The sequence below is a fragment of the Chanodichthys erythropterus genome, chromosome 15 (genome assembly GCF_024489055.1).
Source record: "Chanodichthys erythropterus isolate Z2021 chromosome 15, ASM2448905v1, whole genome shotgun sequence".
NCBI lineage: Eukaryota > Metazoa > Chordata > Actinopteri > Cypriniformes > Xenocyprididae > Chanodichthys > Chanodichthys erythropterus.
In genome coordinates, this window is record NC_090235.1 from 23917494 (window position 1) to 23933963 (window position 16470).

General features: G+C 46.1%; 1 protein-coding gene across 4 annotated transcripts in view; it reads left to right on the forward strand.

Moving 5' to 3' along the window:
* Positions 1-16470, forward strand: part of csmd2 (CUB and Sushi multiple domains 2) — a 343711-nt gene that overhangs the window by 179838 nt on the left and 147403 nt on the right. For all 4 annotated transcript variants that reach the window (XM_067411157.1, XM_067411158.1, XM_067411159.1 and 1 more), the window contains exons 7-8: positions 4531-4608; positions 13780-13867. In XM_067411157.1, coding sequence (XP_067267258.1) covers positions 4531-4608; positions 13780-13867 — 166 coding nt within the window. The remainder of the gene's footprint in view (positions 1-4530; positions 4609-13779; positions 13868-16470) is intronic.

Consider the following 16470-nt stretch of genomic DNA (forward strand, 5'->3'; position numbering starts at 1 on the left):
GTCTGGTGCAACTTCTCACATCCAACAAGGTGCATGGAATAAAAAATTGTGTAATTTAGGAACAAAACCAGCAACACTTGTGGCGTGGAGGGGTCAGAAATAAACAAAAAATTGGAGCTATATATATCAACTTTATTTTGTCAAAAAATAAAAATCTCTCATTGTTACATACATTATTAGTTTTTAACATTTAGTGGAAGTATTTTCCCTTACTTTATGTTAGCTTAAATAACATTAAAATCTTGCACTGAACAACACTGTACTGAACAAATACAATCCCTGAAATCATTTGTACACTCTTCTGTTTCTTGACAGACACTTGGCAATGCTTGCGCTCACACAGCTGAGACACATTTGTCCAAGATGCCGTTTGAGCATCGGTAACGTTTAATGGCTGCATCGGACGCGTTTCGGTGGTTTAACCGCTCGACGCTCGTGACTTGAAGTCGAGTGCTTTTACTGTGATTTAGGCAAGTGCGCTCATAATAGAAGCGATGCGGTTGAGAGCGCGGCTCATGGTTGCATGGCAACAACAGACGCCACTGGAGCGAAAGCGCATTGGAAAAAAGGAGAATGCGGCACGGCCGCTTATGTGACGCGATATGTGAATGCCCCCATAGAACGGCGACTTTTTCTTTGTATATCAGTCAGGTAGCAACTAGGGAATTATAATAATTTAGCGGGCCAGATTATGTTTTATTTTTGAGATTAGTTGCGGGCTGGGTAGAGGGGGAGGGTGGGCCGTAAATGGCCCGCAGGCCGGCAGTTTGGGCCCACTGGCTTAGAGGCATTTGTAAACTGCAGTACTAAAGTTTAGCAGTAATAAAACTTCTTTTCACATCATGGGCCCTATTTTAACGATCTGAAACGCAAGTGTCAAAGCGCGAAGCGCAAGTAACTTTGTGGGCGGGTCTCGGCGCTGTTGCTATTTTCCCGGTGGGATAAATGGCTCTTGCGCCCGGCGCAAATCTAAAATGGGTTGGTCTGAAGTAGCTAGGTGTGGTTTGGGCATAACGTGAAATAAACCAATCAGAGCGTCATCCAACATTCCCTTTAAAAGCAGGTGCGCAAGTTCCATTATGGATTGCTATTATTATGGCGTATTTACCAGGCGCACGCCAGGAGCGGTTCACAGCCGAGGAGACTGATGTTCTTGTAAGAGCAGTGAAAGACAGAGAAGTTGTGTTGTATGGGGATGGGAGAAACCCACCCAAAATAGCGTCGGTTAAACAGGTTTTTTCACATCTTCGTGGCACACCACAATGATTTCCGTCATCTCATGTGTTAATATTTTTTTAGTGTAACATATGATTTGCAAAAATAACTTGCATCTGTGTAGATTACATGAGCAAAGTGTATGCGCGTTGTGCACGCTATACATTATGGTCAAGCATGCGCCCTTAAAATAGCATAATGAACAACGCGCAATGCGCCACTGACTTTACACTAGGTTTTTTCTGGTCAGTGGCGCAATTGTTTAATGGAACAGCAAAATAGCACCAGGGATTGTTTGCGCCGGAACACGCCTCCTTTTTTGCGCTGAACCGCCCAGGGAGCGCAAGTTCATTCACTAGTTTAGCGACGTGCTTCTGTGGAGGGAAAAGCTCGCTTTGCGCGGGTGGAAAATAGGGATGACACATGCGTCGGTGTACAAAGTCAATTGCGCTGGGTGCAAGATAGGGCCCCATGTCTTTTTGCACCAAATAATAGAGAGTAGTATCGATAACAGCGTCGATAAGTACCGTTATTGATAAGCAGTATTGGTATTGGTAAACCAAAATGTAAACGATACCCATCCCTACTTGTGGATATGATCTACACTGTGACACTAACGTGAAACCAGACTTAATTCGCCTCTGTGGAAAGCATATTTACTGTACACTGTCTTAATCAATCCCTAACCCCTATATAGTGCACTATGTGCCATTCATCATGTAGAAAATAGTAAATGTGTGAACAAGTGACAGATTTTACCCACAGCTTCAGCGTCTATTTATAATGTAGGGGGCAGGACACTTTAGATTCTAGAGAGCATTTGATTGGACAGAAGGTCTGATGAGAAGCTGAAGTGCACATTGACGTCATGGAAATCTGTGATCCATTTTAGAGGAAGTGAGAGACCGTAAGTTTGGAATGCTTTTATCTCCTAAAAGCGAATTTTGTGATTGTTTTGGAGCAAAAAAAATATATATAAATAAATACATTTTAGATTTAAATCCATTTTAAAGAATCCCCCCAACAACCAGTGCAGAAAACCTAAAGAAGAGATTCACTATAGATTCACTGCAACTGTTTGCTATCTGTAGTCGTCATGCACCCTGCAGAGATTTCCCCTGCCTGTAGTTAGAATTAAAGTCAAATAATTTGAATCATCTTGGTTAAGTGTTATTAAGTCAGTTAAAGGTCATGAATACCCCCAACACCTGGCACGTAGAGAGACACACACACACACACACACACACACACACACACACACACCAGCTGTGCTACTGGCGGCACTCTCATCACACTCTCAAGTTCAAAGGTCACCACTCAAAGGAGATGAGCAGAGGAATGGGATTAGTCAGCTCAGCTACAGGAAACAAAGATGGAATCTGCAGGAATTTCACCTCCTCCATAAGCAGATCAGAGCGATGGGATGGGATTACAGGACTGGAGTTTGATAAATAAATAATTTTAGAATGTCAGGAAGAGAGAAAGGAAAGCTAAGCTCTTAATTAGATTTTCCACTGACCTCTCTCCTTTTATTTTACCTCCTTTCCTATTTCCAACCTTTAGTGAAATGCTCCACAATGAGTAATATCCAATAGGAAGACACTCTTATCATAACAAGCTACTTAGCTTCATCACAATCTTTTTCCAAATCCGTCAAAGATTAGGTATGGAGAGAAAAGGTAAAGTGGTTTTAGAGAGAGAGAGAGAGAGAGAGAGAGTGATGCTCAAAAAAAAAAAGTATATCTTTAAGGACATCTTTGCTGTCCATCTATTTAATTTCTCAGAATTTGTCGTTTACGCTCTGTTTTATGAACTTTTTGCAGGTTTCATCACTTTGACTTAAAAATTTAAGACAGTTTTCAATGTTTGTGAGTTGATTTGTTCTACGTTGTACAGCACAATGTGTATATTCTGCAGATCTGGGGCTGGTTGCGTCAGCTGTATTTAAAGTATAACTTAGACAAGTTCTGACATAAAGGGCCACTAAGGCCGCATTTACTTTACACGGTTCAAGTGACACGATTCCGATTTTTTTTCCTCCCATGTGGCAAATATCGAATATGACCCACGAATGTGTAAGCATGCAGGAAAATAGCACATGGATTCTGATATTCTCAGATCGGTTTCAGGCCTCATTCATATGTGAAAATAAATCTGATATGAATCGAATATGTGCATTTGCATCTGCCATGTAAGCAGACAGATTGGATATCCCCCTGTCAATGCAAGACGTACATCATTGAAAAAGCGTCATGACCCCAATTCATGTGGACAACCAACCACAGCGACTACAGCAGCGATCATTGCTACATTCACCCAGGCTGCAACAAAGGCTCTCCTCTTTTTTTCTCCACCTTAAGAGACCAATGTTTTTTCTTCCATTTTTACTTTGGCCTAAGCTGTTCCGGGTCAATATGCCTACCTTGGGTTGTATAGCCACGTGCATAGTGTATCGGATATGGGTCACTTTGGCACTTTGGTCAAACAAACCAAAACTAGAAAAATAGAATAACAGTAAGAAAACTAGAAACCACAAAGAAAGAAAACTATTAAAAGAAAGAAAGAAACAGAATTGGCACTGTAATACAGTTCGTATATACGGGAAGAAGGAGGCGGGAACCGGCGAACATTCAAACAATAGCCTTTAATAAAAAAAAACAAAGAACAAAACGAAAGTAATGCCAGCCAAACAAACATAATAAAACATAAAATAAAGTCCAGGCCTGGTCCTCTCTCGTCCTTCACTGTCGTCGCTCCTCCTTTTATGCTTTCGGAGCTCCTCCGTGAGAGACTCAAGGCCGGTGCGCCTCCCAGGTGAAGCTCGTTAACTCTCGCGCCACCGACCTCGCGCCGTTCCCTCACAGCTCTCGCCCGCCCTGGTCTCCGCATGCACACTTCACATTTAAGTTAGTTGCAAATATAATTTAATCAATATGCTAAATGATTTGTTACTATTTGGTTTGCTAAAACAGCTGGTTTCTAATGGTAAACATCTCCATTACAAACGCTTACCCAAATGCTGATTTTCTTTCGAGAGCAATGTAAAAGAAAAACAATGACTGCATGTGTGTGTGCGTACAAATGCACGCTTGCATTATTTTGTTGCTTTTTCAACAAACATACTGAGCATTGTTCAAACACAATAGGCTTTTTTGCACAAGAATGACAGCTTTTTTGAAAGACTGTAATTGTAATTACAATGCAGTTCATGATTTGTAATGCCTAGCAAGCATCTGGTCTATAATTATATTTTTTTCCTCTTTTCCTTATCCTTCCTGCTCTCAAATAAAATGTTATATTGCTTTTGACTTTCAGTGAAGAAGATGACAGAGCTGAAGTCCAGAGGGGTGAAGATGCTGCCAAGTAAAGACAACCACAGCAAGATATCAGTTTGTAAGTCAACCTCTTTATGACGTTTTCCTAAATCCGCATTGCGTTTCATTTACATTCATGCACTTGGCAGATGCTTTTATCCAAAGCGACTTGCATTTGAACCTGTGACCTTGGCATTGCCAAGCAACACAGTGCAAAATCTCAATTTATGAATAATTATATTTAATGGTAACAGTATGTACAACATTAATTAACAAGTATATACCTACAATTTAATATTGCTATCACAGGAATTAATTGCTTTTTAAAATATAATACAAAATAATTATTTCAAACTGTGATAATATTTCAGAATATTATTGTTTTTATTTTTATTTTTTTTATACAAAACAATCCAGCCTTGGTAAGCATGAGAGACTATCAAAAATATTTTAAAAAATATATTTAATAAGAATGTTGATTCAGGAATGTGTCCAATTTTACTGTATGTTGTTTAGATCAAGCGTGAGTGAACTGAAATGTAACATTCACAGCTCTGAAATCTGAAACCTTACAATTTATTATCATTTAAGGCCAAAACGTTCTTAATTTTTCCAGATTAATTTTATGGGTTTTTAAGCATTATCAGCGTGCAAATTCCATTGTCCACGAGTTGATGAAAGCAGTTCCACACTTGCAGCATGTCCTCACGCTCGGCACGAGCACACCACCTTGAACATTAACGTTATCTTTATTCAATGCTATGTCAATTGGAGATAAATGGAGCTATTTTTCTCCCTAAGGCCAGAGGGGAGGGAAAATAAGTTACCGCTTCCATTGTTGGCAAACAGAGAAAGAAAAAGCTTATCGAGGGCTGGGGTAATTGCTCTGTGTGCTGAGAGTCTTCTTCAGCCTGCTTTCTTCTGTTACGGCGTCTTTATTTACATTTCTATTACCTCTGCATCATTGTGAGAAAATGTCAGCCTGCCCGTGTGAGCATGTGCCCATTGAGGGTGTCATCTGGGATCTCAATACCGTCACCGTGGCCGGCAGTGTCTCAACGGCAGCGCTGACAAGCTTGGCCTTTTGTCCCACATCAATATGCATGAGGGCCTGCACCCAGGCGCGCCTCGGCCAATCAACATGTGTCACTTCAGGTTTTCCCTCCACTATCCTCTCCTGCCTCCTAGCCACCTATTGCAGAAACCGAGGCTACGGCCAACCTCTTTGACCCCGCGTGTCATTTCCACTTCCTGCAGGGCTGGATGACTTCAGCTTGTGTGATGCCAAGGAAAATTTTGTACTCGCATAATGATGTCTGAAAATATCTTGGCATTCTTGGGAGGACTGATTGATTCTTTTGTTTATTCAATAAACCTGGGCAGGCTGTGTAGACAGCCGAATACATTTACAGATGGTCTTGCTCTCTTTACAAGGTAAATTCACGTTGATGTTCAGACCAACTGCATAATTGCAAGTGTGATACTGATTTTAAGCAACAGCTCAGTACACCAGATACTAATGTTGAGAGCCTTACATTTTAGACAAAATTTGGCCAGTTTTGGCCAAACATAGTAGGGTAAGATGGGAGAAAGTGACCCTTAAGAAGTGTGTGCATTTATTGAGCTCAGCAAGAACAGAATGATGTTGCATCTTACAGTATATTATTAAGGGACATAGATGGAAGCATTTGCTAATTTAATTCTTATCACATAAAAGTTAAAATCATGAAAGAGGGGCATCTTGCACCTCTCTTGGGGTTGGATGACCTCCTACCTGGGTCAAGAAGCCTTTTAGAGTAAACGTATCCTTGTTGTCAACTTGTCGATAAGGACCAGTTGTGCTTAGTGTGTAATGTTGCTGTTTGAATATGAAAAAGGTCTGCAAAGTTACAAAGTACAAAGTCCACGTTAAAGGGAGTTATTCTCTGTACACACTCTTATTGATACTGAACTCCCTAAAATGACTCCATTTAAATAATTCCCAGCCAAGACATGCTCAAAATAAAGGGGCTGAGGCCTGCTTGAGTTGCGTTCCTAGTGTATTGAAGCTCACACTTCTGTTATGGGGTGTGACATTTTTGAAACAAACAAAAGCAGTTGACCAATCACAACACACTGATCCAGCTGACCAATAAGAGCACATTGTGCTTTTTGGAAGAAGGTGTTTCATAAAGACAGGAGTTAAACAGAGCAATACTGAAAGATTGAGAAGAAAGATCCTGCAACAGTGTGAAATATCTGAGAAAAAAAAAAAAAAAACGTCTCGGTTACGTATGTAACCCTCGTTCCCTGAAGGAGGGAACGGAGACGTACGTCAGTAGTGACCGACGAATTGGGATATCGCTTAGAGAGCCCTATCATCTTCGTGTAAACTAAAACAAGCCAATGGAATTGGCGTGCGATATTTGCATAATGCGCACCGCCCCCGTCAGGTGTATATAAATAGGAAGCAGATGCAATCGCACTCTGTTTTTCGCTGAGGAGACAACTGGTGTCCGCGCTACAGCGAGGGTACAGAAACTGTGGCGACGGGACGTAAGTCTCCGTTCCCTCCTTCAGGGAACGAGGGTTACATACGTAACCGAGACGTTCCCTTTCAGTCGGTCACGTTCGACGTACGTCAGTAGTGACTGACGAATTGGGATCCCAACTAAAGCGCCACAGTTACGAAACCCCTTCCAGTGCCCAGCGCAAGCTCAGCCGGCCATAGCACCGGCTGGCGGTGAAGGGGGCGAGCTTACACCGAGAGAGTCTACTGCTGTCTAACCACTACCCACTAAGTAAACTAGACACACTGGGGAAGCGAACCTGTAAGGGACGCTGCGAAGACCACTACCTACCCAATGGAGGAGGAGTTTACGTGGGAAATACACACATGGACTGGCCCGGGGGGCAGTACGCATATGGAGTCCCTGGGATGGCTCCACCTGGTAGGGGGAGACTCATCTGACAGGTGACAGCAGAGCTGGCTCTGCTAAGGGAAAGACACGGACTCGGCCCGTAGGGAGTTATAAACCGTGGAAAATACACATATGGGACCGCTCACGTAGAGGGGTCACGACATATGGGCCCCAGCCAACAGACAGCGTCAGCGACGGATGTAGGCCTGGCATCAGACACTCCGCAATTTCCGAGCCGAAGGGGGAGGCGGAGGAACTCAACAGGGTTCGCCAAGCGGGGAACACGACTGGAGTGAAAGTATGCACGTATCCGGCCAGTGGCGGGAATGGCATTGCAAGCCGACACTTAGAGTGGGTACAACACGTCTACCGACTAGTGGATGCGAGTACACGTGAGGATACCGGCTCTACACGTAGGCTATAAAACCTAGCGAACGTGTTTGGTGTCGCCCAGCCCGCAGCTCTACAGATATCTGTCAGCGAGGCGCCATGAGCCAGCGCCCAGGAAGAGGCCACCCCTCTGGTGGAGTGGGCTCTCAACCCGAGCGGGCAAGGCACGCCCTGGGATTCGTACGCCAAGGCGATGGCATCCACTATCCAGTGGGCCATCCTCTGCTTGGAGACAGCCTTTCCCTTCTGCTGGCCTCCGTAACAGATGACGAGCATATCTGAGGTCCTGAAGCTTTGCGTTCTGTCCACGTAAACGCGCAGAGCGCGGACGGGACAGAGCAAAGCTAGGGCTGGGTCTGCCTCCTCCGAGGGCAGCGCTTGCAGGTTCACTACTTGATCTCTGAAGGGAGTGGTAGGAACCTTGGGCACGTATCCAGGCCGGGGTCTCAGGATGACGTGAGAATCACCGGGCCCGAATTCTAGGCACGTTTCATCGACCGAAAATGCATGCAGATCCCCTACCCTCTTCAGGGAAGCCAATGCAACCAGAAGAACCGTCTTAAGAGACATTAGTTTCAGGTCGACTGATTGCAAAGGTTCGAAGGGATGACCCCGGAGAGCTGTGAGAACCAGGGTCAAATCCCAAGAGGGTACGGAGGAAGGGCGAGGAGGATTCAGTCTCCTGGCCCCCCTCAGGAATCTGACGATCAGATCGTGTTTCCCCAGGGACTTACCCTCAACTGCATGGTGATGTGCGGCAATAGCGGCAACATACACCTTGAGGGTGGAGGGAGACAGCCTTCGCTCCAACCCATCTTGCAGAAAGCACGGATCCGACTGAACATGATCGGGGGTCCTCTCGGCGAGAGGCGCACCATTCGACGAACAGGTTCCACTTCAACGCATAGAGATTCCTAGTGGAAGGAGCTCTAGCAGAAGTGATGGTGTCTACGACCGCTTGCGGGAGATCACTCGGAACCTCCGCATCCCGTCCAGGGACCACACATGGAGGTTCCACAGATCGGGACGCGGGTGCCACAGGGTGCCCCGTCTCTGAGTCAGGAGGTCCTTCCTCAGAGGAATCGGCCAGGGAGGTGCTGTCGCGAAGAGAATGAGGTCTGAGAACCAGGTCCGAGTGGGCCAGTACGGAGCCACTAACAGAACCTGCTCCCCGTCCTCCCTGACCTTGCACATGAGTTGTGCGAGAAGGCTCACTGGGGGAAACGCATATTTGCGCAGACCCGGGGGCCAGCTGTGTGCCAGGGCATCCGTGCCGAGCGTGCCGCCGGTCAGGGAATAAAACCACTGGCAGATGGCAGTTTCCGGGGAGGCAAACAGGACTACCTGGGCCTCGCCGAAACGCTGCCAAATCAGCTGGACCGCCTGGGGGTGGAGCCGCCACTCGCCCGCAAGTAGATGCTGCCGTGACAGCTCGTCGGCTGCACGGTTGAGCACACCTGAGACACGAGTGGCCCGAAGGGACCTCAGATCCTTCTGACTCCACAACAAGAGATGGCGGGCGAGTTGCGACATGCGACGGAAGCGTAGACCACCTTGACGGTTGGTGTACGCAACGGCCGCAGTGCTTTGTGAACGGACTAGAACGTGCTTGCCTGACAACAGCTTCTTGAAGCGGGCCAGCGCAAGACAAACCGCTAGCAACTCGAGGCAATTGGTATGCCAATGCAGCTGAGGCCCCGTCCAAAGACCTGTCACTGCATGCCCGTTGTACGTGGCCCCCCATCCCGTGGCAGAGACATCTGTGGAGACCACAGCATGCCTGGACACTCGTTCGAGGGGTACTCCGGCCCACAGGAACGAAGGGTCCAACCACCGGACAAGGGTGTGACGGCAGCTCGGTGTCACAGGGACACGGAGCGTGCCGCACTGCCACGCCCATCTCGGGACCCGGCCGCGGAGCCAGTGTTGAAGCGGTCTCATACGAAGCAATCCGAGCGGCGTTACCACGGCTGCAGATGCCATATGCCCCAGGAGCCTCTGAAAATCTTTCAGTGGAGCCGCTGTCCTGCGCTTGAGCGAGCTCAGGCAGTTCAACACCGACTGGACGCGCGCCTTGGTGAGATGCGCAGTCCGTGCGACCGAGTCTAGCTCGAGACCGAGACAAGAGATCCTCTACCCGGGGGCGAGTTTGCTCTTGTCCCAGTTGACCTGAAGACCCAACCGGCTGGGAGCTACAACCATGTCGGGTAGGACTTTGTACTGACATGCCCGACCCTCGAACGCAGACCGACCTAGGAAGGGTCTGTGTCGAGGCAGAATCGAGACATGAAAGTACGCGTCCTTCAGGTCTATTGCTGCAAACCAATCCTGGGGACGGTCCAGGATTGGCCATAGCCCACCGCCCTTTTTCGGTACAATGAAGTAGGGGCTGTAGAACCCCGACTTCATATCGGCTGGAGGGACCGGCTTGATTGTATCCTTCGCCAGGAGGACAGCAATCTCCACCCGGAGAACAGGTGCACTGTCCAACGACACCTGAGTGAAGTGGACGGCCCTGAAGACCGGGGGACGCCGGGCGAACTGAATCGCATAGCCGAGTCTGATAGTACGAATGAGCCAACTGGACAGGCTGGGGAGCGTGATCCATGCTTCCAGACACTGAGCCAGCGGGACCAAAGGCACCACAGACGCACCGGGGGTGGGGCAGCAAGGCAGAGAGGGACCCGACCCGGACGGCTTGGGGGCGGCCCGGAGTGGGGTCGGACTCTGCGAGGCAGCAGTGTGCATGGGAGACGCACGGGACGCGGTCTGCACCATCACACTGCCACCTGCTGGCGAATGGGGAGGGAGCTGTCAGCGGCGAGGCGGAGCCTGGCACACTGGCAGACACCCCTTTTTGTGACCTGGAGTTTGAGGAAACTGCTCTTTTTGTGAAAAAGTGGGTACCGCTGGACTCCGGAGAGCCAGCGGCGGTGGACAGACAAACACAAATTCCCCCCGGCCCTCCTCCGGGGGTGGGAGAGATGGTGGAAAACTCTCCCGAAGAGCAAGATCCTTCCCCTCCAGGTTGCCCGTCTCAGTGCCGTGTTTTGCTCTTGCGTTTACCACCGGGCTTAGCGGAGACGGGCTGGGCACCACGCCCGCGACCGGCACCCTGCTGTCTGGCTGGTGTAGGCTGCTGCTTTGCCGTCTTAGCAGGGGCGGAGGACGATGCAGGCGGGTGCCCTCGGCGACGAGCGGGCTGAGGCTGAGCCACGGGCGGCTGGGTGGAGGCAGCAGCGGAGCGCCGTGGCATGACGTGACTGATAGCCTCAGCCTGCTTCTGTGCAGCGGAGAACTGATGGGCGAAGCTCTCCACCGCGTCGCCGAATAGGCCGACCGGGGACACGGGGGAATTTAGGAACCTTTGCTTATCGGCATCCCGCATGTCCGCCAAGGTCAGCCAGAGATGGCGTTGCTGGACTACCAAGGTAGACATCGCATGACCAACAGCGCGTGCTGTCACCTTCGTCGCCCGGAGGGCGAGGTCGGTGGCAGCGCGCAGCTCCCCCAGCAGCTGTTGGTCAGGACCTTCCTGGGGCATTTCTGACAGCGCTTTTGCCTGGTAGACCTGCAAAAGCGCCATCGCATGCAGGGCAGAGGCAGCCTGCCCACAGGAACTGTAAGCTTTCTCAGTCAGACCGGCTGAGAATTTACAGGCCCGGGACGGGAGACGCGGCTCACCACGCCAGCCAGCGGCCGTTGGACACAGTTGCATCGCAACAGACCGCTCGACTGGCGGGATCCTCGCGTACCCCCTGGCTGCCCCGCCGTCCAGGGAGGTGAAGGCGGACGCGGGGCCAGGCCTCGAACGAACACTATACGGTGTTTGCCAAGACCTGGTCACCTCGTCATGCACTTCCGGGAAGAAAGGCATTGGGGCGGGACGCTGGGTTTGGCCAGCGCGACCCCCCCCCCCAAGTACCAATCATCCAACCGAGATGGGCCGGGACAGGGTGGAGGGTTCCACTCGAGCCCGACACACAAGGCGGCCCGGGAGAGCACAGCCGTCAACTCAGGATCCGACTCGGACCACGCTACCGTCCCGGAGGGCGGCAGCGCGTCCGGGTCTTCCCCCGAGGACTCTGGCTCACCTTCCGATGCTGTGATCGACATCCGATCCGCTGCCGGCGCACCAAAGGTAACGGCTGGACAGTCCGAAGAGGGCCCAGCGGAAACCAACGGCGGCAGGATGGGTTGCGGTGCTGCTGAGGCGGCAGGGGCCCGAGGAGCGTTTCCGCTCGGCGGGGAAGCCCTGACCGTTATCCTCAGGTCGCCCTTCCTATACAGCACCGTACCGTCAATCCGGTTCCCGGGGCCGGAAAAAACAGTCGAACGCGGCATAGGAGAGGGGACTCCCGCTTCCTGAGACTTCAGGAAGGAGAGCCTCGACCTCAGCACCGCGATGGTCATGTTCCCGCAATGGGAACATGAACCATCCACAAAAGCTGCTTCAGCGTGCTGAACGCCCAAACACGAGATGCAGCGATTGTGCCCATTAGCAGGGACCAGGGAACGACCGCACCCAGTAACGCACAGACGAAATGACATACTGTCAGGGTTCGTCTGTAAAGCTCTTTTAGAAGGGGAAGTCAACTCACTCGTGCTGAAGCACCCAGGGAGCGACGCGATGTGTCAGGTACACCACTCCCTGACACGCCGAGGAACCGGCCCAAATCGCTACACACACACACTCTTTGTGTTGCTGTGAAAACAGCAGTTTAGAGCTTATAGCTCAGCTCCTCGGACACTCGCGACCTCGCTGAACGTGCCCTCTTCACCAGCACCGAAGCTCGCTGCAGATCCTCTTCTGAGGCAGTGTTTTAGAACAAAAACACATTAAGAAAGGAGTCTTCTAAACAGAACACCAGTGAATGGCTCCGAAGCGAAAGACAGAGTGCGATTGCATCTGCTTCCTATTTATATACACCTGACGGGGGCGGTGCGCATTATGCAAATATCGCACGCCAATTCCATTGGCTTGTTTTAGTTTACACGAAGATGATAGGGCTCTCTAAGCGATATCCCAATTCGTCGGTCACTACTGACGTACGTCGAACGTGACCGACTGAAAGGGAACTTGTATTTTTTGAGCATTCAAGCTTGAAAAACTATTCTAGTAGACCCCAAAAACAAAATCAAGACTTTGTAAAAGGACATAATAGGTCCTGTTGTAGAATCATTAGTAAAAATAAATAAATAAATAAATAATAATAATAAGAATCTGATGTTTGATAGTTGTATTACTTTTTTAAATGTTTAAAATAATGTCATTACTATAAAATACTAAATAAAATATTGTATTTAAATGTATGGATTTAAAAAAAAAGTTAAATAATGATAAATCAACTAACCCATTTAAATATCTCAATCTGAGTTACACGTTGTAATTATATGAATTATGGATAGGCCTATATTTTTAATTGAATGGGATGTTATAATAGCAATAAACGGAATGCAGATTGAATGATTCCACTCAGTTTGTTTCAATTGGGTTATGATGAATAATACTAATGTTTGAAATGTACATCTAATTCATAGAATAACTCCATGACTTAATTATAATAAAATTAAATATTAAAAACGCCAGCAACATGACACTGGGGGCAAATTTTGAGGTGGTGCATCTTGTACAGAGGATTGTGATGGAACTACAGGGAGTTGTTGAGTTTTATTGGGTATGTAATATTTAATTAAATCATAAAATATAAAATTAATTAAATATGGCTAAATAAAATCTAAGTTTTATTTAAATCTAAATAAAACTGAAATCTCTACATGGCTTAGTTTGATCAGATCAGTAAAAGCTACAATTTAGTATATTAAATTAATAAAAGTATCATCATTCTATGCATGTGTTGATATTTGATGATATGGTCAAAAGGAAAAGATGGGGGAGGAGGACATTGTACCTTATCCTACTATTAACCAACTTTTTTCACCTTTCTTGTCTTTTGCAGTGTCTCAGATGGGGGTGGCACAAGGACATAACATGTGTCCAGATCCAGGAATCCCAGAGAGGGGCAAAAGAAAAGGCTCTGATTTCAGGTGAGAAATGAGTTTATGGATTACTTATTAAAATAGTCCACTGAGAGGACACAGAGGAAAGAGGTGTGCAGTTAATTTAGTGTTTGTAATGCCAGGATGATGAATAGCAAGAGATGCAGGAGGTGGGCGCCTGTTTAATTTCTCATTGGCCTTTTAATTCTCGAAGCTCAGGGAGGATATTTGATCAGCATAAACATGGGCTGTGGGCCCCCAAAGGTCAGAGCATGAGGAGAAGAAAAAGAGAGAGAGAGAGAGAGAGAGAGAGAGAGAGAAAGAGAGAAAAGAAATAGAGATAGAGAGATAGAGATGTAAAGGAAGAGAGAAAGGTTTTTCAGTACTTTAAAACATTAATATGGCTTCTATGTATTTATTTAAAAGGCAATATTTTCCTGTTCAACATATACATTTAAAAATAAATAAATAAATAAATAACATTTGGATGCACCAGTACAGAATATAATAATTTATAAAGACTTTTGCTAATATGGACTGATATGTGTGCTGTTGATTTCTCACTAAAAGATTTAAAGGGATAATTAATACAAAACAAATGAAAACGTTGTCATTATTTATTCACCGTCATGCCATTCCAAACATGCCATATGACTGACTTTCTTCAGTGAAACTTAAAGAAGATATGTTGGTAACCAAACAGTTTTAGTTCCCATTCACTTGAAAGTAGTAAATGGAAATGGAAAGTAGTAAAATTATTTAACATTCACCAATTTATTCACTTAATTGTGATATTCTGATAACAGAAAACAAGGTAATAAGATGTCCATCTTGAAACATTATGAGTTAAGCGCTTCATTCAATATATTAAGACATAAATGAAGGGGACTTTAAAAATGGTAGAAATGATCGGGGAAAGAAAACAAGTGAAATATGTACCATCATTTATGATCGGAAAAGAGAACAGAGAGGCAAGGAGATTGAAAATGAGACAGAGGTCCGGACTTATTTAATTGAGTGGGGACAGAGCTATAGTAGTGTCATTTCCAGGCACAGTGCTGCTACAGAGAGGCCTGCGGTGCAAGTTAGGCTGTCAGCGTCCCCCCGCAGGGTGAATGGCAGCGCCCTAGAGGATTCTAACACAGACAAATGGGGACAATCCGTTTTACACTCACTAGCTCTCAGGGCAATCGCAGCGGGGAAGTGAAAGACAATCGAACTTTTTTACTGGAATGTTCTTAGCTCCGGCTACCTGAGTGCCCCTTCATCAGCGGCTAGGTAATGGAAGCGGCACAGTGATGCATCTGGATGCACACATCACAGTTTCCTAAAGGCTGTCCATTACCAAGATCAGACAGGACCACTGCTGCCGGGTGGAGAGAAGGGGTATTTATGCTGACACGCTATTTGATTTAGCCATGAACAGATACCAGCTCACATGTGAGAGGTTGGGAACTGCTGTGAAGGGCTTGAGTCGCCCGACATCAGCACTTTGCACAGTTGGAAAATAATCTAGGGAAATGATAGAAGATGATATTGTTCTCCTTTCTTTCTTTTCCAAAAGTTAGTTGTAGACTTATAAGGCTTATTAGACTTATTATTAGGCTTATTAGATTTATTAGGGTTATATACAGTCAAACCAAAAATTATACAGACATTTTTTATATTTTTGATATATTTTTACTAGTGGGTGCAGGACACTATAGTTCAATTATGTTAGTGAGGATAGCAAAATAAAGTAAACTGTGACATATTATACCCACAAATTCTTCATACAGTGGACTACCAGTAAAACTGATAAAAATTTGGAACCAAAAATTATTCAGACACTTTGACCTGACCAAGTTTTGCTTAAGTGTTATTCTGACACAGTTTAACTCTGAGATCTTGTCATATTTTATTACCTTTTTTTAAACTATAGTGAATAAACTATTAATGAATGAAATGTTCAAGGTGTCTGAATACATTTTGGTTTGACTGTGTAATCGGGCTGCCCTCTAATAGTCGACTAAACGTTAGTCTTAGGCTTAGTCAACCTAATTTTAATTAGTCGGTTAGTCGCAGGGGGGAAAAAAAAGTCACGGAGTCCGACTGACAGATTTTTAACACAGCTGGTCCATGTAGTAATTATATTTGGCAGGAAATCCAAACGTTCACCTTTCATTCATCGACATCAAACATGACTTATCATTTAAAGCATGTTAGAAGTAGCTTAATGTTACCACTTTAGATGGCCACTCAAATTAATGTACTGTAAACCTAGACAAATGTGCACTATTAGGCACATATCCAAGTGTTTGTGTGGAGTGTGGAAACTAAATTAGTACAACAACATTAATGTACATTAACATTTAACTTAACGTGCCTTTCCAACACATCCACTATACTGCAGAGATGAGTGTTGTCAACTTCATCTTGACTGCCGACATTGACTCAGAAAACACTAGTTTATTATTAAATTATTTAAATGTTCAGACAGTCTCCTATTTGTTTTGTTTTTTTGTTTTTTGTTTTTTTTCTCTGTCATATTCATACTATTTACTTTGCGGCAAGCTTTATGCATGTGCTTCAGAACTATATTTTAAAGGCTTATTATGGTATAGTATTTCTCTGTAATGTAGAACAGTGGAAGCAATGTAGGATAAATATAG